Source organism: Cyprinodon tularosa, unplaced genomic scaffold, assembly GCF_016077235.1.
Source record: "Cyprinodon tularosa strain WSP-4 unplaced genomic scaffold, ASM1607723v1 ctg17, whole genome shotgun sequence".
Classification (NCBI taxonomy): domain Eukaryota; kingdom Metazoa; phylum Chordata; class Actinopteri; order Cyprinodontiformes; family Cyprinodontidae; genus Cyprinodon; species Cyprinodon tularosa.
Genome location: NW_024038531.1, coordinates 4,931,116 through 4,959,105, shown reverse-complemented (window position 1 = coordinate 4,959,105; position 27,990 = coordinate 4,931,116). Strand labels below are relative to the sequence as shown.

Sequence of the window (27,990 nt, the reverse complement as noted above, 5' to 3'; positions counted from 1 at the left end):
ACACTTAATGGTTTGTAAATGGTTTTTATTAGCAAAATAAGGGAGATGAGTCTACAAAGATTCTCTTTACATGGAGAACAAACACATACACCGACAGTTGTGGCAGTTTCTTTCCAGGAAAACATCCAGGCCTGTTCGCGTGTGCGTCGTCGCTCCTCTGGATTCGCGTGTCGACCAGAAACGCGTCGACCGCCGCGCTTCTCGTCGCGGCACGACGAACCGAGACAGCTTACGTAGTTTTTTTACCCTCAACTTTACAGCGATCCGTCCTGCTTTCATATCCAACACAAAAAAATCTTACATCTCTTCCAAATATGTTAAAATATACAATAAAATGTGACAAATCTGGTCTCTGTACGTAAAATACTTGAGTATATTAGACGCTCAGTGCTTCGACTAACCGCTTTCTGAATGACTGGAAAAATTGGATGTTTTTTTTGTACAGTTTAAAAACCAGAGCCCCCAGATTCGTGGGCTAAATGTAACAATATACATATCAGGGTTGAACTCTGATTGGGCGACGGGCCTTTGAAGTCATGGCAGGTGGAATGCATGGGGGCGGGGCGGGGGATTGTGGAGGCTACATGTTGACCGCCATGGACCTATAGAGAGATTTCCACCTGACAGCTCAGTGTTGCGCACAAAGGAGATAACGTAGACACTAATGTATGAAAACAGTTTACGTCTGTGTGTATAGAACGACTTCAGCAGGCAACAGAACAAGCGTCGAGAATACGGCTGCAGTAAAAGGCATGCGAAGGCACAGGTACCAACAGACTGGACTCGGAACTGTTCCCCTTCTCTCCATCTTGTTTTTTTTTTGTGTGTGTTTTAGGAAAAGAAGGAAAAATGAGCATTTCCAACCAACAGCAAGGTTTCCGTTTCCAGATATGGCGGCAAGAAAAAAAAAAGGTGATAAACAAAAAAATCTTAACCTCCTACACCTCGAAAATTAAAAACAGATAAAAAAAAAAAGAAAATAAAAAGTACGGTGATGCTTTAACATTGATACAAACAGCCTACACAAATGGAATAACGCTAATTCAGAATGTTCGCAGACGGAAACATAAATAAAGCTGTTAAAAGTGGCGTATAGTACAGCACTGGTCCATCACTGATCCTCTTCTCATCCTCTCTGCAAAAGATGCACAATGAGCTGACTCCGCCGCCTGAGGAGAGAGCAGACATGAAAGAATGATGGATGGAGACGCAGACCTCCACTCCTCTCTGCACCGCATGGAGCAAAACAAAGGAAGACAAATTAGAGCCTTGAGATTTACAAAAAACAAATAAAGGGTTTCAATTCTTACCAAAAGCAGGTTATCTTCGCTGGCGTGGTGCTCAGAAAAGACCGCAGTCTTTCAGGTTGTTCTTTATGATGACGTCGGTGACGGCGTCGAAGACGAACTGCACGTTCTTGGTGTCTGTGGCGCAGGTGAAGTGGGTGTAAATCTCCTTGGTGTCCTTCCTCTTGTTCAGGTCCTCGAACTGACACTGGATGTAGGCAGCGGCTTCCTCGTACGTGTTGGAGCCTGACGAGTGATGAAATCATGTTAGGAATATGGAAACCCGTGGCGTAAACACAGGGAAGGGAAAAATGCACACAGCGCAAAATATGGAAATATTTAGACAGCCTGAAATGTTCAACTTTTCATCATCAAGAGTTTTTATTATCTGCATATTGGACCCTTTAAAGGGACTTTCTTAACAGTGACAAAATAAAGAAAAAAAGCCACAGGAAATTAGGTTTACTCTCACTAGAGATATTTGAAATGTTTTGTGGTAATTTGATGATTCCAAATATACTATAATAAAATAGTTTAGATAGTCGGTGGTCTAGTCAAAGTCCAGACCAAAATAGTTGAGAATCAGTGGTAACATTTACAAATTTGCTCTTCAGAATCTTTCCATTCAAACTAGGGGTGTAAATAATAAAAGTTTTGTATCGATGCATCGATCCAACAGCCGACGATCCGATGCATCGACACGTCCGCAAGAGAATCGATTCATGTTTTTTTTTTTTCCTCCGGTCTATTTTTATCCATTTGCTCCTGGGCGTAATTCTCCTCCCGTGCTGCGGTGGCGCTAAACCTATTTTGCCCTCCTACCTCGCTTCCTGGTTATACTCTTACAGCAGTGTGTTGCAGTGAGCTTGACGCAGACATTTCTGATTTATGCTCAATATTGAAGCGTGGTCTGTGCTACACGCTGTGGGTCTAGATACGGCCGAGGCGGCGAGGAAGTGGGGGCGAATTTAGTCCGACGACGGAGGGACATGAGGGCCAAAAAGAGCGGAGATCCAGGTGGAAAAAGGGTCCCAGCGTTCTCGTGCACCTCGCTCTTCTAGGGGGTCAAACTTCACGAGTTGTTTTCCGCAATTTCGGTCATAAAAACAAAACAAGCCGGCCTCCTGTCTGCGGTCAGCTAAAATTTAGGAGAGGAGCAGCGCAGCGTCTTTGGAGGGGGCGGGACGTCTGGAGCCGAGGTATTGCATTGCACTGATTTTCTGCAGTATTTTTTGATGCAACTTTTCTTCTTCTGTTATTTGCTGTTGATTTATTTCAAACTTGAAACTTTGTTTAGCTTGTAAGGTGTAAAAAAATAAAAAAAATAAAAAATTAATGGATTAATCGAATTGAATCGTGGTGTATTCTTGAGTATCGAAAATAATCGAATCGTTGGGTCAGGAAATCAATACTGAATCGAATCGCCACGATAAAACATGAGGTTTTAAAATAGAAACTATTTCAGTATCTAGATGTGCAAAAACATAACCTCCAAAAATGGATCTGCTGCTGCAGCAAAAGGCATTTCTAGAAAAATAGATTAATGAGGCAGAACACAAATTTTTCACTCCACTCTATTATTATTATCACTACTTTGTGTTGAGAAGGAGCTCCAACATATGATCCCCAAAAAGCTGATTTAAAATGTGGAAATGTTCTAGAAGGTATCATGATGTCTTCAGCCTTACCTGCGTATTCAGGGTAGCAGATGGTAAGAGGGCTCTTCTTGATCTTCTCCTCAAACAGGTCCTTTTTGTTGAGGAACAGGATGATGGACGTGTCTGTGAACCACTTGTTGTTGCAGATGCTGTCAAACAGCTTCATGCTCTCATGCATTCGGTTCTAAAAGCCAAACACAGGAAGGAAGCCATTAGCTCGGCGATCCATAAACGCAGAGATCCTGATATGATCCATCTCCGTTTCTCCATCTATCACCATTTCTGTTTGCAAAGGAAAACCAAAGCAACCACTGACCATCTCCTCATCCTCGGCCAGCACCAGGTCGTAATCGCTCAGCGCCACGCAGAAGATGATGGCCGTCACGCCCTCAAAGCAGTGGATCCACTTCTTCCTCTCGGATCGCTGACCGCCGACGTCGAACATTCTGATGGGCAGACAGCAGCGTTAGCACAGTTCTCATCCTGAAATAATCACATCTGGAAACTCTTTCTGCTTAAATAAATTCACACTCAGACGTTAATGAAACGACTTAAGAAGTTAGAATAAAGAAAGGCAAATATCCCGTCTTTTACTGGTTACCGATTGCTCCGTATCTAGGCGCTAACACACAATGCTAACAGTTTGGTTTTCTTTATTACTTGTGAAAAACTAAGGAGTAAAATATTCAGCGTCAGAAAATATTTTAAAAGGAAACCGTTTTAAGCTGCAGCTTAAACAGTAAACAAATTTAACAGATTATGGGAGATCTGGATATGCTAACTACTAACATAAGGTATCGATCACAGCTTAGAAAGCATTTGTTTAAAAATATCAGTTAACCCTGCATTTACTGCACATGAACATTTGATCAAATGTGCTAATAAATTAGCAATCTGACATGTTATAGTATACCCCCAAAAGGTAAGCAGGATATAAAGCTTTTATAAGTCATTTATTTAGGCTAAATCTTGCAGAACAAAAACCCAAACATGGAGTGATATGGTCCATATTTAGTTTATTGGGGTAAACTAATAAAAGTGATCTTTAATTAGTCCTGTTCCCGTAAAAATGAGTAAATATTAGCAATGATACAGAGAGAGATTGGTTCAAATGTTTGTCTGTAAAGACGATAAAACTCCTCAAGTAAATCAAGAGTTTGCATCTTTAAATGCAAATCAAACAGTAACGAACCCGGCAGTTGCTGGAACATTTACTAAATGCTAAAAGTCTTGATCGTCAAAAACAACACATGGTTTTATGCAAGTGGATAAAACAACTAAATAAGCCTAAACTGCAAAGATTAAAAAAGATCCTTTAATCTTATCTGAGAATCTAACGTGTTTACAGCCTTACTGTTGGATTCATTCTGCACTCAGCAGCATTTAGCAATTTTGTTCTTTTCTATTAAACCTTAAAGTTCTGTTTTTAAACAGCCTCATAGTGAATTTATTAGAGAATACTTGCAACACTGCAACTAATGATTCTTTTGCAAATCGATTAATCCATCGATAATTTTTTTATAGAAGTATCAATAAAAAATCGGATAGCAAAAGGTCTCTTAACCCTCTAATGCCAAATGTATCATATTTGATACATACGGTTTCTGAAATGTTTTGCATCTGACACCTTTTGCATAATTTAATGGTAAAAACTTTGCTCAAAATCCTATTGTACACAATAAGATATACCTGATAACAGCCAGTAGAAGACTACACAAAAAATAATCTTGACTTATCGCATAGTAAAAAATTATTAATATAAAAAATGTATTTCTGTTTTTTCTTTTTACATATTTTGTTAAAAGGCCAAATTAGGACTTGAAACCCAAAAAAAAAAGTGATTTTCTGTTTTGTTTTATTCTTGAATCGGGCTTTAAAGGGTTAAAGACGACTTTTAATGAAATTAAATCAGGCGAAACTAAAACTTTTCCAGTTAAGGAGTTCTGGATAGAGAATATTGACATAAATAGTTCTTTTTATCTGAAATGCAAAATGATTTTACAATCTTGGTATAATTCCTGCTCTAAGTGGGTCGCTCTGTCAGATAAAGGCATGTTTTAGAGTCTCTACACTCCAGTTAATGATTAATAGATTAATAAATCAGTTGACGACTATTTCAATAATCCATTAGTCACGATTCATCTGTTTAATTGTTTAAGCCCAAGATCACACATTAGCTCAGACTTGAAATCTGCATTTCTGAGGACAATTTTCAGCAGTTTTAAATTTTTTTTGTTTTGCTAAAATGATCAGACTGTCTTCATTATTTGCCTGGCATTTTTTTTTTTATATATATATCAAGTCTATTGTCTAACAAGTCGATCATGACTCCTGGTAGCTGAGGTCCAATTTTACATATAATAAAATGTGAGGAGTCAGTAAAAGCCGCCCAGTGTCTGAAAACTCTGCATAAATGACGTTTTTACAGCTGTGAGCTTTTTATTGTTGTGGGTTCAGTGGAATTTCTGCTGTAACAGCACTGATGCTGAAATCGCCAACAACCTCCGCTAACGTGACATCACCACAGCACTGCTGCTGCCCCCCCCGCTTCCTGTCTGTGTCGCTAACAAAGAGCCCCGACTGAGTCACGGCTGAAGTGCGCAACACCCTCAGACTGTGTCACAAACTTACAGCTGTGAGCGTTAGCAGGGAGTTTCTATGGGAGGGGATGAGTCAGTGACAGAAAGAAAAATAAATAAAAAGAAGCTCATTGAGTTGCTGCGTTGCTGAGAGGTTCTCACTTGAAGTGGAGATCTTTAAAGGTGAAGTGCGTCTCTACGATGCCCGTGGTTTTGACTCGGGTCCTCAGCACATCCTGCTGGGTCGGGATGTAAGTGGACTGGGATATCCTGTCCAAATCGTTCAAGTAGCTGAAAGAGGGACACAAGGAAAAAGAATGTAAACAAACCGAAAAAGAGGAGTGGGAAAGGAAGTGTTTCTGTTCCTGCACCATCTGTGAACCATCTCCCAACACATACAATCACATTTTTAGGTTAATGTAGAAAAAAAAAACATGATTTCAGCCCAACTCTAAGTTTAAACAACACTCCAACAGGACCTGAGGTTAAATCTAATCTCTACTCTTTTGAGTTTGGGAGGTAGTGGCGGGGGGGGTCATTCCCAGTGGGTGCGCTCCAGCCCCCGCCCCAATAAAGGACAATGTGCAGCTCTGCTGGAAACTCCCAAAGTGTGAGGCCGGTAATGGAGCGACCATCTGTCTGGGGATCCTGCAGAACCCAGGACCTGCAGCTCAGCGGCGGCTGCTGCTCTCAGACAGCGGGAGGCTCAATGGAGGTAATTAAATCCAAAAGTCACATATTGCATAAGAAGTGTTGAAACACATAAAACACATCACTACAACGGGTGAAAATAGCTACTGTGACAAGAAACCACAGGCCACAGTTCCTCACAAGACGACCAACTGATCACTTTTCGCTGTCGACTTGTGAGGAAAACCTCCTTCCCCGTCACTGGAAGATCCTTTGGTAAATTTTCCAATCAGGATCGAGCATCAATCTTCATGACCGGCCCCTGATCCATAGACCCTAAGAGGATGAGCCTCACTGGAAGTCACGTATTTTGATGTTATCCAATCAGAACTCTACTGCTCAAACCACAACAGGGATTTCTTTAGGGCTTTAACTAACAATCATTTTACAAATAAATTAATCTGTTGATTTTTTTCAATTACTTTTTTCAATTACTTAATAATCGGATCGGATTGGATGTTTTACAGTCTCTGTGCTTAAGTAAATGATTAAATGATTGCTAAATTAGTTGACAATTATATCAAAAATCGATTAATCTGATTAGTTTTAGCCCTGGACTCCTAGATGCCAGGGCTCGATGTTAACCATCGCCCGAGGCAAGCAGTTTTTATTGTCGGGAGAGTACAAATTTCTTTGCATTTGCAAATTGCAAGTGCAATGATCGCAAAATTTTTTTTTTATTTATCACTCAAAATTACTTTAAAATCACAGACATTTGATGAAAACGACCCAGAAGCGTTGCCGGCAACATTTTTGTTGTTTTGTACACATTGTCGCGTTAATTGGAAAATCCGCGTGATTTAAAAAAGCTGCGTGATTTTCCGCCAGATGGCGGAAATTTTGTCCGGGAATTGGGGTGAATCAGAAATTTTTTTCACTCCACCCATTTCACCCGCCACCCAGATAACCCTAGATTAAAAATGATCGGTCAGGGATTAGGAAAATCGGCATAATTGTATGCCATGCGCACAGTGTAAATATGGCTATCATATGGCAGTCTTCTGTACAGTGATGCAGGTCATACATTAAAAAATGTTCATTACATTTTTCCTCTTAGACATTGGAGAGGTGCATGTAAATGTTATAGAGCTAAACATGTTAATTTGGTGACCTGTTATATTATTATTGTCTTGTTGCTGCATTTATTTTGTCAGGGAAAACTAATCCCGAGTCAATTAAAAGTCAGGGAATTCTGAAATGATGTCAGACTGTGGAAACCCTGAATAAAATAACTATGTATGATGATTCTCTAGAAAAGTCACATTATATTAATAGTATTATCTTGTATAAACATACCGTGACTATAAAATAAAAGTTATTCATTTGTGACATTGACTTCTGTCTTGTGATTTATCTTAAGTTTTTAACCTGTCACGTTTTTCTTTAGATTTTTAACATTACAATTTATATTTTTCCAAGCACACAACAGTTTAAAGCAAAGTTTAGTTTGAAAAGAATGTGCAGGAAGGATTGAAAAGCATGTTAACACGGTAATGTAGGCTTGAGTTCATTATCTGACGCATGCATATACACACCAGGAACCTGGAAACTTAAAAAATACTGAATTACAAAAAACATTTAGAAAACAAACATGTTTCATTGATATATATACAAAAATGAATATTAGGAACTATATTTATCAAATATTATACTGGGCAAGTAAAAACTGTTTCTGGGCAAATGAAATGTGAAAGTAAAAATCCTTAACGTCAACCCCTGGATGCTGATGACAGCGTCCAGCTGCTCCAGAGGGGATTACGCGTCAGAGAGCGGAATAAACAGCTGATTAATGAACAACATACTCATGAAATCAGCCGAATTTAAGCGCTTATTTAAAGACTACATTTATGAAGTTTGACAATGCATATTTTGTCAATAATTTTATGAAATCTAAAGCGGAGGTTTAGCCTCCCTTGTACTGAATGAGAAGTAGCCATTGCTGCAGCCTCCCTCAGGGTCCAAAGCACAAAGCTGCTAAAGCGGATGGTTGAAGTCGGGTTACACTAGGGATGGGAATCGAAAACCGATTCCTGTTAAGAACCGGTTCCGTATTTTCCGATTCCATGGCATCGTTTGGCAGCTCGCTGAATGATTCTTTTTTCGATTCCCGCAGCACCAGAGGCTAGAGCGCCGGCTCTGGGGAGCACGACTTACGTCACGTTTTCTACGTAAGTTACGCAAGTTGGAAGAACTATTCGAGGAGGAAGACAACGTGCTGCGGTCACTTTGTGAATCAAAGCCCCGTCTTTCCTTAGCCCAGAGGGTAGATCAGGAAATCCAGCTCTGTAAAAGCTTGCCCTCCATCCCCTGCAGGGATAGCGCCACACTGTGGTGGTGGAACAAGCAAGATACGCTGCCCTTGCTATCTGGACTGGCTGAAAACGACCTCTATGTGCAGGCTTCCTCCACGGCTGGAGACACCTTAAGCCCTGAAAGATCCCGTATCCTTCCAGAAAAAGCAGATATGCTCATCTTTCTGCAAAAGAACTGTTAATTTTCCCTACTACTGTTTTATAATTTGTATTTTTTGTTATTTAAAATAGGTTATTATCCCATCATTTGTTATTAGACATTGTTGGTTATTAAGTTTGTTCTTGTATTCATTTTTCATTTAAACACAGATGTTACTCCATTTTCACATTTCCTGTGGACATCTTGATCTTGTTGAATTTGTAAGATTGTGCAATAGTTAAGTAAACAAAGTTGATTCTGATAATCAAACTGTTTGTTCTCCTTTTCCCCCCAAATTGGAATCGATAAAGAATCGAATCGTTTCATAGAATCGAAAAGGGAATCGGAATCGTGAAAATCTTTTCAATTCCCAACCCTAGGTTACACCGCGCTGATAAACATCGAAACCAGACCTAATGTTTAAGGCTTGTTTTTACGTTTTGGTCACCTTCCACATATAGACTCACATATACTTCATTTGGGATTTTAACCGATAGAAGTGGAAGGATAACAAATGGCTTTTAGTTTTTAGAAACTTGGCCCGGGCAATATGGACTAAAAATAAAATCACAGATTCTTTTATTTTTAATTCCCCCCTACTCATTACAGCGGTTAAACTTTAACCAATATAAACATGTTATACATCCTTTGAAAGCCTTCGATTCTCCACTATTCAACCACCAACTTCATTATATGGACACCGTGAGCACCAAAGCACAATTAATTAAGATATAGCAGAAAGTTAAATTAGAATTCTTTTAAATAAAAGCTTTGACTTCTTGCCTTTGAAGCGTTCCTGAGGCCGAATTATAAATCCAGTCTTAGATTATTTATATTCCATTAGTCCGTGAGGGTCCACAGATAAACAGTAATCCAGCTTATTCGTCATAAAAATATTCCATGATGAGAAAAACACCAGCTTTGGTGGAGCAGTGGTTAGCGTGCACGACCCATGTATCTCGACGCCTACTGTTCATAAAAAACGAGCAACTAGTGCCGTAAAAACTCAAAGAAAATCGCCACAGAAAGCAATTTTTTTTTAACCAACAGAGAAGTTTCATCCTTACAGTAAATGCTTACCGTAGCTTCCACAAACATCTCCAGATGATATGTGATATTTCTGTTTTCCTCACCAGCCAAGCCTTCTAGCTGAGGTTTGATGTTTTGTTTCAGGGGTTGTGAAAGTGGAGAACATTGATATTCATCCTACTTTAATCTGATACGTCCAAATACTGTCCAGTTTATCCAATTACCTTCTTGATGACACAAGAGAAGGTTTCAACCTACATGTAAAACATTGTGTATCAGCTCCTCCTTCCACTGTCAAGCATGATGGTGGCAGCATCATGATTTGGTTTTAGTATTAATAAACAGGAATCTGCTCATGGTTGATGAGCTAAACGCCTGGAAGTAAACCTCTTGGTTCATCTTCTCACAGGATAACAAACATTAATATAGACCCAGAGCTACAGTAGCAGTCATTCAAAAATGGCCTCCCAGTCAAACACCTTAATGTCCACAAATCATGACAGAAAGAATATTTTGGTACAAAGATCGATGTTTAAAAAGGAATTGTAGGAGACCAGTCAATAAAAACCAATTTTTTTAATAGCTACTACTCTACTGTATAGGAGTCCCTGCTTTGATACAGAGAGCAACATGCTAATTTATACCTGCAACAATGTTTGAAATCAGCCCTTTCTTTCAGTTTCAGGACTGAATGAGTCGAGCTGCTGTAGTAAATAAGAAATAAACGCGTAAATCTTTTGTCTTCCAACATTAATGTAAATAGGAACCAGAGGTCCCAATGATCTAGCAGTGACCTGCAACAGAACAGCTTCTGTTTGCCCTGCAGCATCAAAACAAAGCTGTTCTTCTAAAACATATAAAAGCTGTTTTGTTATGATATTTATTCTACAATCACAGGCTTTTGTACAATATTATAATTTAAGGCTTCAAATTCAGAGGGAAAAAAAAATAGGTCAGCAGTTTAGCTACAGAGAGAATTACTGTGTTTTTTTTAAAAGCATGTGGCAAATGTTGCTGCATTGAAGTGTAAGGTCAAAGATTAAACAGCATTTCAAAGCTCCGCTCTTTTAGCTCGACAGAGAAGGGCAAATATTGACAGAGTAAAAGTCCAGACAGATGCTGCAGCTCTGCTGCCTGAGCGTCACCTGAAGCTTTGCTTCGTGTTTGCTAGGTTGCTGCAGCACCTTTCTGTTTGTTTGCACTGAAAAGGCAGCAATTTCACATAAACTGTGTGGATCACTGCGTTCTGGCTGCGAGTGACTAACGGATCTGCTCAGCCCGCTAATTATGGAGTCGCTTGTTTTGTGTGGCAGCGTGTGACTCACTATGCCGCCGAGTCGTTGAGCTGATACTCGCGCGAGCGGCTGAAGCACGCCTGAACCCCTCGATCCACCCAGAGCCGCTTGATGACCCCGGCCAGCTCCGCCGTCATGAAGCCTTCTTCTGCCGAGCCGGCAAGAACAAACAGCTGCCGCGCGTCGTCCTGAGAAGAGGGGACACAATTTTCCACCATCATTAAAAAGCAGTCAAGGAATAAAGAAAAATGACTTTAAACTCTAGAGCATTCCTCAACTTCTCTTTAAAGACACAATTAAAATCAGTAAACATAAAGTTATCTAACGGGAAACTCGCTCCAATCACTCACGGCTCTTGCTGCTTCTCCAAAGTCGATCTTCAGGCGTCCCATGGCTCTGATGATGGCGATGATGGACTGGATCGTGTTGCTGTAGACCACAGCCTTGTACTGCTTACACTCCTCTTCTGAGTAGCCCGCCTCATGGATAATTCTGCAAAAGTGGGAAAAAGGAAGATAATTTCCTTTAAAACTGACCTGAAAAAAAATTCATATTTATTAATTTCCAAGAGTTTTGTTTTACGCTCTCATCGTAAAACCCCTTAAATATTTGTTGCTTTATTTCAGGCTGCTAGAATTATTATGTTTAGGGAGTTTTTTGTTCATAGATTCACTCATTTCCATCTGATCAAGAGAAAAAGCTTTCAAAGAAAACTACCGTAATTTTCGGGCTATTAGCCGCACCTGAATATAAGCCGCAGAAGCTAAATTGCATAATTGTACATATACAAGCTGCACCGGACTATAATCCGCAGGTTTTTTATGTTTAATGTTCGTCTTTCTCCCTGTCGTTCTGTCTTATACCACTCGCGGTAGAAGTCTGCTTCCGGAGGACCTCCGCATTCCTGCGCGCGCGGTTACCGTACTTGTGTGTTGAAGCAAATGTGACGTCAACATGGTGGATGGTAAAATCCATAGATTTAGGTATTATCCATAGATAAGCCGCATTGTTATATAAGCTGCAAGGTCGAAAAATGGGGAAAAAAGTTGCGGCTTATAGTCCGAAAATTTAGGTATATGAGCTCATAACCTTGAAGGTCCTGATATTTTGTATAATAGTTAAATTCTCCTCTAAGACAGACCGTTATTTTTAACATTAGCAGCGAGTTATTGGAAGTTATATTTTAACTTTCCCCCTGTCTTCTTAGCGTAGAAGACAAGCTGGATGGATGAATGGAAAAATATAGATGAACACATAGAAACAGAAAGATTGACAAATGTTTTGATATATAGAAAAAGAGATGGATAGATAATCCAACCTCCATTGTTTTGGCCATTTGTCTCCACAACTCAAAAGCTAACTGTAAATAAATGACTAACCCAAAACCACAGATCTAAGTCTTTACAACCCAGAACAAGTGGACTCTCTGCTCCCTGATCCGTGTTTCGTTCTCAATGAAAAAGGACCTCCTGTGAAAACCGCAGACAGAATGAGTCTCAAGCTGGCAGGCCAGCAGCAAAATGCTATCTCCACCTGTTTGTTCACATAGTTTTTTTTAATAGAAACCATCTAGCGTTGCCGTATGCGTCTCCTTCAGCTCGCTGCTTTGGAAGATAAGAGAAAAGCTTTCCATAAAAAGTGCCTTTGACTCATTTTAGTAGCTGCCAATGACATTTTAAAGACAGCTGTTTTGTTTAATATGGCAAAAAATTAAAGAGAAGAGAAATACTGAATCTAACTAAAACAGTATAAGAAAACAAAATGAAACTCACTTCATCTGCTTGACGATTGTGCTTTTCCCCGATTCCCCGGCACCTAAAAAAACAAAACAAGAGAAAGAACGTTTATTAGAAGGTCTGTATAAAAGCTGTTGGATAGTTTTTTTTAAAGTTCAGGTCCAGGCGGTTGCAGCTTGTTTACACAGCTCCACTCTAAAAGGATCACTCCATGGGTGTTTTTTTTTTTTTTTTTTGCCATCAAGCTCGCTCTTGTTTCATGTTGCTGGAACTTTAACTGTACACGCCAACTCAGTGCGTGGTAGGAATTTTATCAGCAAAGACGCGTCATGCTGTCTGGAAATGAAAGCTCTTGGTTAACAACGAAGGGTAAAATAGATTGTTATTGACGTGTCAGAAAAATATAAAGAAAACACGCCGTCGCTTGAGGGGCGGAGAGGCCTTGTGTGCTTGTCGACTAATCTGACCGACCGCAGTTAAGTTGACTGATGAGCAGCTGAGGAGGCCTTGCAGATCACTCACAGTGTCATGGCAACTGCTTTGGCTGCTTTCAGGATGGCTTTAGGGTAAAGCCAGAGCCACCCAGGGAGTGGGAGTGGATATGCCCCCATGCTAACGGCTTTACCATCAACTACAGTAGTCCTACTCAGCTTTACAGATTACACCAGAGGAGCCTCATTTTTCTCTAACGATGCAGGGAAAATTCCTCAAACTGTTTTCAGAGTGGATCCAGTCTGAGGAAAACCCCCACAGCTTCCATTTACTCTAGAAGCGGTCGTATGGGGAAGTGGAGTCCTACTGTGACTTTTCTGTCACCTGCTGATTCAGTCACAGGCAGAACTTCTGACGCCTTGCATCATATCGATGCTCTTCTACTTCCACTTATTCGGTAGGTGTAAAATAAAAGCGAGGCATAATGCCCTTTAAATGGTTTCGGTTAAACGGGAAACGGCTTCATGACGGCTGCACACAGGAAACTACAGAAATAAAGAGTCTTGCAAAATATTTATGCCTCTAAAAGGAGTCGTCATCCGGTAATTTGATGTTTTGCCCTTTAATTGTGCGTTGGTGTTAAAATTTGCTGGTATGAGTTTGAATGGTTTGTTTCTTTAAGGGCTCCAAGAAGCTAACAAGAACACGCTGTTTACAAAGTGCCATTTTGGCTCCAGGTATTTATGCTATCAGGGGAAGGATGCTAACATTAACAGCATTACTATTCCATTAAAAGGGGTAATCCTACCAATCCGGGAGTTTGTAAGTGTTGCAGTTTAACATTTGACCTATTTTGTAAGAAACCAAGAAAAGATTGTGATGGAAACATGGCAAACGTCGCTAACGCAAGATCTAGGGTTGAAACAATTAAATGTGATTAATTGATTATTGAAATAATCGTCAACTAACTTAGTAATCGATTAATCATTAACTGGATTATAGCGATTATAAAACATGCCTTTAGCTGACAGAGTGACCCGCTTAGAGCAAGAATTATACCAAAAGTGTAAAATATATATAAATATTTTGCATTTAAGATTATAGGAAACTCCTCAAGTGGAAAATTTTTAGCTTCACCTGGTTTATTTTGATAAAAATTCTTATTTAAGGGAACCTTAGGCTATCCGATTATATTCATATAATCTAAAAAAAAATATATATATATCAATGGAGGAATCCAATTGTAAAATAATGGTTAGTTGCAGCCCTAACCAGATCCACTTTGTGAGAAAAAAGAAGCAGAATGAAATAAGGTGAATAAACTTTGTTTTTCCTCACCAAAAAATTACTAACAAATCTAAAAAAACAAAACAAAAAGCCCTTCGGTAGCACCTAAAGGGGTCTAGACTGATCAAATTCTGTTCTAGCCAACATGATGCTGCTAACGCCACCTTAGTCTGTTAGGATGGTATGTTCAGGGTGCCGTTTTCACTTCCACCTCACAAAATCATTCCTCCACCTATTGCTTTCCTATCCCAAATTGATTTGTGATAAAGATAAATCACCAACACACACAAATCATCTTAATTCTCATACATCAGAGCATTGCTGTGGTAGCGGAGGTGCGACGCCGCCGCGGTACCAGCTAACCCGTCCTCTCAGGCCAAACGCATTGCTGTGAACAGTAGCAGCAGCAGCAACAGTTGACTGGTTAGCTGGCACATGTCACCGCCTGCCTGGGAGCCACTCTCGACGCCAGAGACACTTTGCATACCGCAACAGCCCCTCTGTGTGCGTGCAGGATTAAAATCAACATCAAAGAGGATGGGAAGTCACGCTGCAGTTTTAAACCTCTTCATAAAGCATCTTAAAGCCAACTGCAACCGATTCCACCACCCCTGCTTTAATGGAGTACATCCCTGTAAATCATAAAGAAACTGCTGACACATGTTGAACGAGCCCAGCTCTCCAAACTCAACTATTCTTCCATCAACGACTCTTGGCAGAGACAAACATTACAAAGTAAGACGCATGCCTGTCGTCTCTCAGCTGTTCCACAGTTAAATAGGGACTAATCCCATCTGATTTGCATCCAAGTCAGTTTGCATTATCATACTAACAGAGATGTAAACCATGTTCTGATGATCTCATCTCCAAAAGCCACTGATGGCACCGAAAGGGTGTGAACTTCTCTGTAACCAGGACAGTTTTTTCCCCCCACCTTTCAAGGCTTAAGGCTTCCAGGCCTGACCTATCGCTCCTGGCGTAGTCATGTTACAGAGCCGCAGCTTTGATACACCCACCTAAAGGCTGCTGCCGAACCACAACCTCTGGAGCAGCTGCTTTCTGTTTCTGGCGGTCGAGGTTATTTTAGAGACGAACTTCCAAACCCCTTTCAGGGGGAGGGAGGCGCTTGTTTCAGAGAGAAACAGAGCCGTTTCTGTGCAGCCCACCGCAAACGCATTTCATCGTTTTTTTTTTTGGAACTCCCCTGAGCAAAGCAGGGAGAGGAGGGGATTTAACCACAAAAATGCTCTAAAAAACAAAAGCACACTTGGAGAAATGTTAACGAGTGAACATTCTCCTTTTTTTCGTAGCATCAAGATAAATTTGCACTTATGAAGGCTAAGCTGCCTCCACTCCACTGCTGTTTTCAGACAACCCAAGGACTCAGGGAGGGTCTCTAGAGTTTGGCACAATGTGCTCGACACATTAGTGATGCCACATTAGCAGCATGGCACTCCAGCGCCATTGACCTCCTCCCCCTGCTTAGATTTCCACTCTTTCGCAGCGTCACGCGTCTCTTTTCCTCTTTTTACATTCTTTCAGTCCCCTAAAGTTATTTTTTTCTATCTGACTGATTGTTCCTCTTGCGCTCTATCCGATTCCTCTTTTTTTTGTTGCCTACATCTCCCTCTGGACGGATTAAGCATGAGTCACTCCTGAAGGTTTCCAGAAGCTGGCGAGTGGTGCTTCCCGACGGGGACAAATGACCACAGTTAATCACAGACTGGGAGCTGCCAAAAGATTAAAGAAAAGACAGCTGCAAGACCAACCCAGCAGAAACAAAGTTGTTGGTAATGACAACTCCTCTGGTTGAATACATTTCTACATTTTTAAGGGAGAACAATGGAAAAGAGTAAAGCCAGGGTTTATTAATACACTCTACCCACAGTTGCATAACAGTTATAGAAAGAGTAATTAGGCTGAGGAGATTTTAATCTATTTTAGCGTGTAGATATTAATAGCAGGATAATTGGGTCCTGGAGAGGATGGGAACACAGTGAGAACAAAAAGAGGATGAGAAGTCAAAACGTTCGGTTTTTAGAAATACACACAGGTAAAAATTCAAACATTTGGTCTTTCCGTTAGATTTTTAAATAGAAATTTTACTTTTAATGCTGCAGGATCAGAACCAAAACACATGCTGACCGAATATAGAAGGTAAATTTATTCACTTAACAGTTAGGCAAAATTACTACAAATGTCTTCATCAGAGAAACAACCAAATGATGAAGCTGAATCTCATTGGTCGTGGTGTTAAAGCTGCTGGAAAAAACGACCAAAGCTTCTCAGCATGAGAAGAGGGATGGACGGAAAGTTAAACAGCTGTTTTTATGGAAATCAGGAAAAAAAGGGAAGTTTTCATGACAGGCTTGTTTTTGATGAGAGCACCAGTTAAAGGTCTCTCCCCAGTAATGGAAGCTTCCGCTTTTTTCCTGAACTTTACCTTTTCTGTTTTTTTCTCATGATCATTTAAAGGAATAGTACACCCAAAACATGATTAGCCTTCATTTTCTACTCACCCCCCATGCTGAACAACACTCTGGAGTACTTTTTTGATATCTCAAATGCATCTGGAGATCTGGGAGGCTTCTTGCTGTCTGCTGACATTCAAATAATGGAGGTCTACTGTGCCCGAGACAGAAAGGTCCATAAAAGTCCACAAAAAACGTGTCAATATTCCTCCATACTGCTCGTCCAATGTATTCCAAGTGTCCTGAGTGGGTAGCATCCAGAATTTACTCGAAACGAAGTCATTTAGAATGTTTTTAGAGCATAAACAGTAGTGTATAGTAGGGTTGTCAAAAGTATCGAAACTCAAAAAAGTATCGATACTGAAATGTTGTATCCGGATACAATACTCGTTTTTAAAAGTATCGATACAGCGCCGTCACCAGTGGCACCTAAGCAGTCATTCATCTAAAGTGCAGAATAGAGGACAATGCACTTTCTGAACACCGTGTGATTGAATAATTCTGTGCACTTTTCAGTTTCAGACTTTTTTTTGTAAGAGGTGCAGCTGCTGAGAATTATTTTTGTTTTTTAACTGGTTTGACTATTGTCATTGTTATGTGTGCAAAGCATAGCCAAGGAAGGAACACTTAACTTTAATTTTATAAGTTTTTTATCAAGCTTGCTTAATATTATGCACAGCATACAACCTTTATTGTGTTTATTTATTGTATTTTATTTATTAATGAAAATATTTCTGCAGACTTTTGGAGTTTTTGTTTTTATCCTTGTGGTATCGAAAATGGTATCATGTATCGAATATTTTCCTTAGTATCGGTATCGAGTTGAAAAGTTTAGTATCGTGACAACCCTAGTGTATAGGATTTCCTGAAAGCGCGCACATGCGCGATCACGACGCTACAGAAGCCGGCAGACCAAACCAGATGAAAGTGCGCATTCACCGTCTGCTCTGCCAATAATGCAAGCGTAGAAGAAGAAATGTGCTATTTACCTGTGCAAAGAAAGAAACAACGAAAGAAAAATGTCTGAGGACTTCAGTGTTGAGGAAGAGCATGAGTTCTTTGCCGAGCTGAATGCGCTGGTTTGGTCTGCCGGTTTCCGTAGCGTCGTGATCGCGCATGTGCGCGCTTTCAGGAAATCCTATGCACTACTGTTTATGCTCTAAAAACATTCTAAATGACTTTGTTTTGAGTAAATTCTGGATGCTACCCACTCAGGACACTTGGAATACATTGGACGAGCAGTATGGAGGAATATTGACACGTTTTTTGTGGACTTTTATGGACCTTTCTGCCTCGGGCGCCATAGACCTCCATTATTTGAATGTCAGCAGACAGCAAGAAGCCTCCCAGATCTCCAGATGCATTTGAGATATCAAAAAAGTACTCCAGAGTGTTGTTCAGCATGGGGGTGAGTAGAAAATGAAGGCTAATCATGTTTTGGGTGTACTATTCCTTTAAAAATATTCAAATAAACACACAAAAATCCACTTACTATTTGACTTTCAGAAATTCTGGTGTTTCAGCAGAACATTACATGCTTTTGGAAGGCATTTAAAATTATGTATTTATAGAACAAAAAGCGAACTAAAAGGTACAAAGGTTATTTAGAGTTGAACTTGATGCTTTATAAGAAAACTTAAAACCCAAAAACTTTGTCCACACATGCCAATTAAAAATTATTCATGCTTACTTTGATTTCTTTCTAATATCAGATATATTCATACAATTTTAACCTGTCTTTTCCAGGCAGGTGTAGCTTAATGCTGAAGGGTTTGGAGGCGCTTAGCTTGCGTTAGCTTCTCTCCCTGTATCTGATGTGACTCAGCAAGTGGTCAACATTGTGGTCGATTTTTTGCTGACAAAACTTGCTCTCTAGGTTCATAAAATAAAAATGCTCACTAAATTTTGCACTACAGTAGTAGCCATTCCAAGTTTCCTCACTTTCCTTAAAGGGCCCTTGGCTGGTCCCCTTCAATTCATTTGTAAACAACAATATTTGCACTAAAATATTCTTTGTCATGATTTGTGGACTTTAGGATGTAAAGATAATTGTATCTACTGGTCAGACCCTGTAATTCAGTAAAAGGGTGGAGACTAAAAATATATGCAAGAGCGGGTCACTCCAATGGCTGGAAGTTGGAGGGGATTTCGCTGGGAGTTGGAGGGAATCCTACGGAAGAGGATTAGGGCCACTGAAAAAAAAAAGTTAACAGATTTTTTTATTTTATTTCAGTATAGTATGGGACAAAAGTCAGAAGTCTGAGAAAAAAGTCAGAATTCTGACTTTTTCCCCCATACTAATTTATATAAATAATAATAATCTTTTTTTCACTGGCCCTAATCCTCTTCTGTAGAATCCTGCTAGCGTTTGACTGAGAAGAATTATTTTTTATATCTGCTACTGTGTGTTTATTTTTTTTAAACATTACAGAGCAGATTTGGAAGTGGACAGAATACCTCACAGACTTCCACCTCGTTATATATACTGTCATATTTCACCAGCGTTAACCAACCCCAAAGCAGATAATGGGTACCCTATAAACCTAAAAGGGACATTTATGACATTTTGGGTAACTTTTTATTCATGTAAATAACATGAACCAGTGCTTAGTTGTTTTTTTTATCTCTTATTTTTAATTTTTTCTTGCACCTTAATACCATTTATCTTGATATACTGTATATACCTGGATATACTGTATATATATTGCTTATTCTTAATGCACCTTTTTCCTCCCTGTTTGCACCTTCTGTAACTTCTATGCCAATATGTGACGAGTAAATTTCTCCGCTGTGAGATCAATAAAGCTCATCTAATCTAATCTAATATAAAATAGTTCCCCAACACTAAACGGAAGAAGAAATGATGGTAAAAACAAATGGAGGTACATAACAGCAGTCAGAGCGCTGCTGTCAGTATCAGCACATGTACTAAAGATGGAATAATGTGCACTTAATCCTACCAGGCAGACTTATTTACAGCTTGGTTTGAATAAGTTGAAAAGACGCAAAAAAAGTATTAATATAGGCTGAAGAAACTGTGATGGAGCTGGTGGCATTAGAGTTTAGTTTTACTGTTCATCATATTCTGATTCAAAACTGGCAGTTTGCCTGCAGAATCAGAGCCGGAGTTAAAAAGAAAAATGTGTAAATACAAATAAATAATTGCCCTTTAAAAGTGATGATTGTTTTAATGAGCAGAGATGATATATTGGCTATTTTTTATTGACCCTAAACACATTTCTTCCTCCTGCTGCTTCAGATAGAAACATTAATAATCTGACTGTCCTGTTGAGTGGAAACAGATCTTTAATATTTCCGTAAGCCTTAAATTCCCACAGTTATGAAGTCGTACAGGCAGCTGGGAAACTTTAGGTTACAGATTCACTGAGTGTATTCTGAGTCTGAGATGATCAGTTTGGACACAAAAATAATAAAGATTCTCATTTTTATCTTAACCTTACAGAATCAGTTAATTTACCACAAACCCTGGTTAAAAAATGTTATCTTAAGGTTTTTAAGAAAAAGCAATAAACCATAAAACCGCTCAACAGCGTCAGGATTAGATGTTCTCTTTGAAACTTAGACCACTGTTAGACAAATGGGTGTCACAGCAGTTCCACTTTATTTCCATGTGCAACGTTTTTTTTTGTGTGTGCCTCCTTTCAGCCATTCCACTCATTTGCAGTCGATCCACGAGCTTTTGTTGACCTTTTTATCTGTGTCGACAGGATGTGCTTGGAGTAAAACACGCCTGAGCTGCTTGCGAAGCAGGAACCTCCACAATAATGTATTTTTTGCCGACTGTTTATGTGCAAGATAAGCAGCGCTGACGTCTCGCTCCGGTTTTCTGGTTCTTTCATTTACTATTCATTAGCTGTGCTCTCATCTTACAGCCGTTCCTTTCTGCTGCCTCCGTCCGGGCCTTTTCTGTTTCTTCTGCATGTCACTTCAGGCCGTAACCCGAAGAGGCCGAGTGGCTTACCTGGTTACCACGGCATTCGGATCGAACGCAAACGACAGGCTACGGCGCCGCCACACTACCTGTTCCCTTGACCGTCACCGCAGGCTGTTCTATCATTAACTTGGACAGCAACGTCACCGTTTGTGTGAAAGCAATGGTTGGTGAAAGCTGGAGCTTTCTGGAGCGTTAACCAAAACCTGACCTAACTTGCTTACTTTCAGTCAGCAAGTCTTGTCAGGTTCCAGGGCGCATGAGGAATGTGTTTACCCTCAATGCAAAAAAAACCTGCTTTCTACCTAAAACAAGGCAAACCACACACTTCAATTTCACCAACCTTCAATAAACCATTGAGCATTTTAAAGCAAGATACAGAGGCTGAAGTTAATTTAGGAGTTTTTGCATTTTAGCTGATCTGTGCTAAAAAAACCAAGTCAAACTGTTAGTCTTGCTCTGTCCCACAATCAGATACAAAAATAATGCGGAGAGCTCATACTATTGAGCCCCTGTAAGGTGTTTTTCAGGCCTTAAGCTGGGCATAAAGTATGATTTTTGCCCCTTTTTGGGGCAATTTTCCAGTCCTGGGAGAATTTTTCCACCTGGTCGACTTTCAGCCTGATTGTAGTAGTGTACACGGGGTCACGAGGGGGCAATTAGCCTCTCACGACCAGCTCCCAATCAGGAATTGTAAGGTCGGGAGAAAACGAAACATGTTTGAAAGGAAGTTGCCCAAGGTAAAGTCGCATCCGAGCGTTGGGTCTAGGGCTGCAAAAACGAATCGATAAAATCGATAAAAATCGACTTTTAAAAGCGTTGGCAACGAATTTAATCATCGATTAGTTGTGTCGCGCGATTAATGCGTCATCCGCCGCCGCCGTCATCCGGGGGAAGAAAAAAAATATATGGCGGAGCGAGTCAGCGCCGCAGTTGCAGTGTTGCCAACTCAGCGACTTTTCAGACCCCTCCAGCGACTATTTTTCAAAAAAGCGACTGGCGACAAATCTGGCGACTTTTTACGGTGTCACTGGCGGCTTTTGCCTGCCGTGGGGCGCCTCCCCCATCCCAACCCCTTTCTCCCTCTCCCACAGGAATCCCTCTCAGCGCGGCAGTCAGAGTCAGAGCCGCAGGATTTTAGTGAGGAGTTTACCCTCAGCGTCCAGACTGCAAATGAAGCGCGCATGCCCCGGGATTGACGGCGCAAATTGATCACAATAATTAAAATAGCCTGCGCTTTGTAAAGTGAAAAAAGTCGTAACATGCAACTTTTGTAAAAACAAATGACCATGGCACGGAAGCACCACTGTTATGACGCAGCACCTGAAAAGAAAACACGTTGGAGCCTTCAATGGCAGTGAAGAGAGCTGATCAGCAGGATGAGTAACCATGTTTGTTTCATTTTAAGAAGGGGAAACGTAACGTTAGTTTCTCAGGTAGCTCATCTGATGCTTTCCTTACCTTGTTAGTAGGTTACAGACAGTGATAAGGTTGGCTACTTATTTTACTTTTAATTTCATTTAAATTTGTTTAAGCAGCGTTTATATTTTCTTTATAAATAAATTAACTTGCAAATTATGAGGGCAGGGCTTTTAAAGTTTAAATCTTCTGGCAAAGATAAAGAAAAGAAGATCCTGCAATTTATGGAAGTAAAGCAGAACAAAATCCAGCAAGATCAGTAATATGTCAATTAATTATCTGCCACATTCCCATGTAAATATCAATGCAACGTTCATAAGTTACATACAGCTTATGAACGTTGCATTGATATTTGAAATATCAATGCAACGTTCATAAGCTGTATGTAACGCAATTTAGTTCTGTATGCACCCTGTGCATACAAAATGACAAATAAAGAAGTCTAAGTCTAAGTCTAAATATCTGTCTTTGGAGGATGTGTTTTTTAGCACCCCTAGTTCTCTCATTTTTATTCCAAATACAATTTATAATTAGAATCACAGGGCTATTTTTATCTCTATGGTTCAGTATTTTCTCAAGTAGCAACTTTAACTGCTATACTTTCCTGTCTTAAAAGGCAGAACTCTTCTAGTCTAAAAAAACTCATTTGTTGAAATGGGGGGACCTATTGTTTGAACCCCTTAGGGGCTTTAAAAAACAAAAATGCCTGTCTCTTTTTGCGCTTTATGAAACAAAGTACCCTATATTTTGTGGATGTACAGCTACATTTCTCATGTAAGTTTGCGTAGTTTTTACACAAACATTTATTTTTTCATATTGCACCAGTACAGTTAATGAGCAACCTGTACTTGTGTGCTTGTTTGTTCTGTCTAAAATGTTTATTTTGGAATAAAGAGGTTAATATAAAAATTTTTTTGTCCGATTCATCGATTAATCGAAAAAATAATCGGCCGATTCATCGATTTTTAAAATAATCGTTAGTTGCAGCCCTAGTTGGGTCGCTGTGAACTTTTAAACCCTGCAGTTTCATCGTATAGTTTGAGCTAGAGCGACGTGCGACGATTGAAAATATCACACTGTGTATGCCCGGCTTTAAACTTTGTGTCCTGCTAACCCACATACCAATATGTGTGCATGTCAACACTTCCCCAAGCGAGCCACCTATGGCGCCCGTGGAAAAACCTCCCACCTGCAGCCATTTTACAGACAGGGAAAGCGAATGTTTCCACTGCTACCATCAACGGCACACAGGCCTGCATTAAATGCATTAAATGATAACAGTAACATGCAGATGGAGTCTGCAGGGTGTGGTGCCCTGTTTAAATAGCATGTGTGAGGGTGTTTATATAAAGCAAAATAATAGTGCTGCACTGTGTGGTTTGGAAGATCTTTTGGATGCACAAAGGCCAGTAAAAATTTGTTATTGCCAGAACGATGGTGATGACAGGGAAACGAGGAGAGGCCTGGCTATTTAAGGTGAACAGTAACAGTGCGTCTGAATGCTGATGTTTATGTGGCTTCTGGTTAAAACAAACTTAGTTCCACAACAACAGATGTGATTTGCTGAATCCACCCTCCAATTCAGAGATTTCAGTTTAGATCTTTTGGAACTTGAACCCCAAAACAAGCATCTAAATGTGACCTCCTGGTTTAGAAAGAAAGAGGACTCTATTGAAAGCTTAAAGGGATTCCCTGATGGGGGTGGTAATTTATGACAGGGTGGCCCAAAAACAGACTTGAGTAAGTTAATCTTAGGTGGTGGTAAGCCTATGTGTCCACAGAAAGGAAAGTAAAAGGTAATAAACAAAAATATTACACAAACACACAAAAAAAAGATTTGCTAAACTTAACTTTCTGTGCAAATAGCAAATAGTTAAGTATGGAAAATCAACTCAATTCCAGTTGTTGTGTTTTTAATATGGTGTAGTGCTTAAAAGATTTTGCCAAAAATCAAAATTACAACTATTTTTAAGCAAAATTGCATTTTTATTTCGCTTTTCCTCTTCCCTAACCCCCAACTTGTAGTTTTCTTTAACCCCCGTCTTTCAATTTTTGAAAGCCTCCTTGCCCAGCATCCATTGTTGTAGGACTTTACTGTCATCTTTGAGCGAAAAAGTGCTTACTTCTACTTTCATAGATGGACCTGCACGCTAGCCGCAAAACTACCTACCTTTCTGTGTGGCGACAAACCCACTTAGAGTGTTTTACCGCCGCCTAAAAAACTGGGGTGGGAAATGTCTGACTCTTGTTACATCTAGTTGGATTAAAACGTAAAATATTAAATTGAGACTATATTGCAAATGCAATTAACTACCAAGCCCTTATACAGCATGGCGTAAAGCATACAATCGGATTCTGTCCAACATTGCAATTTTTTATTGGATAATATTGGAATAAAATTGAAATATGGCCAAAATGGACCTAAAATGTGAAACAGCTGTTATAGACAAACATCAATTTACTGATATACAACATTTAAAACAAGCCACTAGTTGGCAGCGCACCATCAAAGATCCTATTATTCAGTGGCGCAGCAGAGCAACAACCAAAGGTATGTTATACAAATCCTAGTATATCTTTTTCTTACTGTGTCAGGATAAATAACGACTAGTTATTCACTAGACATATTTTATCTAAGGGGTTTTATTACTTATTAAGAGTCTCTTCAAACCATTACAATGATATTCCCATTAAAAGAGGACAGCCTTTATCGGCCACAGCTTCCGCTTTTAGTTTTACAGCTTAAAAACAAATATTTAAATTGAAGAAACAGAATTTCGAAGAAAGAAAATCCTCATTATATACAGTTTAACAACAACTAAATCCATTTAACCAGAAAAAAACAACAAAAGAAGGAACAGATTTAAGTAACAGAATATGAAATTTAGAATCTGATGGAAATTTGCATAAATCAAAGACTAAAACTAAAGTCAACCAACTCTAAAATATGCCATTTGTTGACAGGGCAGTGAATCAGCCCAAACGGTACATAAAAATAAATACACTCTTATACTGAAAACCCTTTTAGCTTGGACATATAAAGGCCAATTTATGCTTCTGACGCATAGCCTCTGCAACCATCAAATCTGTCTCTGTCTAAAAAAAACGAGGAACATCTACAATGGACAACTACGACGAAAGAACCACTTGTACGATGCCTCAGACAAATTATACAAAGATGCCAAGGTCTCTGCCAAAACAAAGTTTTCCTGACCATCCGGCGAAGTTCTCGCGAGTTCGTGAAAAGGCTCCCCCTTGCGCTTTGGCAGGAAACTGCTGTGCGTCCCTCCAAATTCCAGACCGACTGTGCAGAAGCATACCAGCAAAACTGGTTTGCGTCCAGATCCAAGCCACATGTGACACGTGCGGTTGCAGAAGTCTAATCTGCCCTTAACCATTTATAGGGCACCCAGTGAAATACTTTGAAAATCTAAATTTCAAGCCAATAGTGTTATTGGAATCCAGGACAAGACCTTATTACCTTTGTAACATTTAAAAAATATGGATGTTTTGATGGGAAAAAAAATGAATGTCAATGTAAAAGGAAGAAATGCCAACTTGCCCGAATATATTAAGAAATATACAAAAGTGCTTCTATAAGAAATTCAAGAAAAACACTCAGAGTGAAAGAGGCATTAATACTGACACTGGCACATTTTCTTTTATTCATACACCTAAATATGATTGTTAACTAAGCTTATTAACTTTTTAACTTCACTTTTTGCATTTTATTTACTTAACTTTTTTCATCTAATTGCTCATCTAATTGGTCAAATGCCAAAATAAGATGTACAGCCATGTAGAAGTATCTCTGCTGGGTATAGATCTTGTGCTTCTAGACCTCACTGAGCACTAGAAGCCTTGCATACCCCTAACTCCATTTGTTAGGGTTATGCAAGTGATCAAAAACGGTAACCTGAGCTATAAAGGGTTAAGAAAGAATTCCAAATGGAATAAATTTGGTAAAAATCTTATATAAAAACAAACTATTCTAAAGCACATTTACTAACTTTATAAACAAAGTCAGATTTTGATCTTTTATTCCTTTTTTTTTTTTTTTTTTTTTTTTTTACTTCAAATATGCTAAATTTGAATCACACTGAATTACACATGTGGGCTCAGCCCCCTTTGGCCCCCCATTTGGGTGCACCACTGATCACATATGGGGGAAAAAAACAGTTCAACCCTTCTGGTACTCAGGCTTGTGTGCTACGCAGCTAAACAAGGAGCTAAAAGACATTAATAAGTTACAATAAAAAGGCCTCTACTGAATATTAGGCTGATTTTAGCTTCTGCTCTGAAGCAGCCTGAGAAAATGCACCAATGTTTGGTCAGAAACAGGAGGAGGCCAACAAAACTAAGAACTAAGAAAAACTTTTAAAGGGTTAAAGTCAGAACCTCACATTATAAATGGATGTATTGCGTCAAAAGGAGTAAAAAATAAGTAAAACTAGCTTAAAATCCGTATTTCGCACGAGGAGGTGAAGAAACAGTTAGCTAAAAAAGGTGCGGTACTAACGGTGCGGAAGGAAAGACATTTTTTTTTCCTGAAATATCAAAAAGCTAATTGGGAATTAGAGCTTTTTCTTCTCTTTTCGTTTTTTAGTGCTTTTTAAACAGACAAAGAAGTTAGCGGAGTCCCTCCCCAGCCCGGCCTCCCCCCTCCTCCTCACCCAGCAGCAGCAGCTTGACCTCCCTCGCCGCCTTCTCGCCGTCGTCCCGCAGATTCCTGTCGATCATTTTACTGCGCTCCACCGCCGCCTTGTCTTCGGTACTCAACGTGCACCCCATCCTCTACCACGTCCTTCAGACCAAATGGTTTCAATTTATATATATATAAAAAAAAAAAATCTCTAACACACCAGATATAGCCACATGAAATCTTCAACAAACTACCCCTCACCCCGAACACACGCCCTTTTTCAAACGACGGGCGATCGATCTGAGTGTGTTTTTGGGGGGGAAGAAAATGGAAGCGATTTAAAAAGAAAAAAAAGAAGGGATTTTTCTTTTCCCGCCACTCAGATGAAACGTCTTCAGGTTGAAAAATGTCGATACATCCAACAGACGGCTAACTGCTCGGTGAAACGGTCCCCCGTTGATGTCTCTCCCCGCTGTTCGCGTCCATCCGTTGCAGCAGCGACTGCGAGAACTGAGAGGCGACGGCAGAAGACTTCCGCAAGCAGACACAGTCACATCCGGTGCGGCGTTTCAAAATAAAGTTACCAAATTTCGCAGAGAGAAATATCAGCTGTGCTGCTGCCATCAACACATTTGTTTATAAATGTTGGAGATCAGTCTGTTTTTTCCAGTGTAGACTGACTGAGCTCGTCTGCCTGGCTGTGTATTTCCTGGACGGGGCCGCCTTTTAAAGCTGCTTTCTGTATCTCTGCTTCTCTCTCCTTGAACCCCAGTCGGCTTCGGCAGATGGCCGCTCACATTGATCCTGCTTCTGCTGGAGTTTTCTTCATGTTAAAAGGGAGTTTTTCCTCTCCACTGTCGCTACAAGCATGCTTAGTGTGAGGGATTGCCTTGGAGTCAATGAGTTGATGCAATCAACTGGTTTTCCTTAGATAGAAAACTTTGAATCAATCTGACTGGATTATCTGGTTAAACTATAAAGTGCCTTGAGATGACATGTGTTGTGAATTGGTGCTATAGAAATAAACTGAATTGAAATTGAACTGAATTTGTTGTTGGGTTTT

The 27,990-nt window shown here is 39.8% G+C and overlaps 1 protein-coding gene across 2 annotated transcripts; it reads right to left on the bottom strand.

The window, feature by feature from the left end:
* Positions 1-7: 7 nt before the first annotated feature.
* Positions 8-27,447, bottom strand: gnai1 (guanine nucleotide binding protein (G protein), alpha inhibiting activity polypeptide 1). 2 transcript variants are annotated; one of them, XM_038281350.1, is made up of 10 exons: positions 27,189-27,447; positions 26,959-27,089; positions 12,761-12,803; positions 11,339-11,480; positions 11,019-11,176; positions 5,686-5,814; positions 3,261-3,390; positions 2,975-3,128; positions 1,311-1,532; positions 8-1,169 (listed from the first exon to the last, which is right to left on the bottom strand). In XM_038281350.1, the coding sequence occupies exons 2-9, from the start codon at positions 27,074-27,076 to the stop codon at positions 1,342-1,344; spliced, it is 1,065 nt and encodes a 354-aa protein (XP_038137278.1). In that variant the 5' UTR covers positions 27,077-27,089; positions 27,189-27,447; the 3' UTR covers positions 8-1,169; positions 1,311-1,341. The 2 variants fall into 2 exon arrangements, with proteins under 2 accessions (XP_038137278.1, XP_038137277.1); XM_038281349.1 differs by having other exon boundaries at positions 8-1,227; positions 26,959-27,447.
* Between the last annotated feature and the right edge of the window lie 543 nt (positions 27,448-27,990).

Bases quoted from the DNA above. Each gene is read 5' to 3' on its own strand.
- gnai1 (XM_038281349.1), bottom strand. From the start codon at position 27,076: ATGGGGTGCACGTTGAGTACCGAAGACAAGGCGGCGGTGGAGCGCAGT. The intron at 11,177-11,338 runs GTGAGTGATTGG...CCCTCTTCTCAG, and splicing joins TTGGAGAAGCAGCAAGAGCC to GACGACGCGCGGCAGCTGTT. The intron at 5,815-11,018 runs GTGAGTCACACG...TCCCTCTTTCAG, and splicing joins CTCAACGACTCGGCGGCATA to CTACTTGAACGATTTGGACA.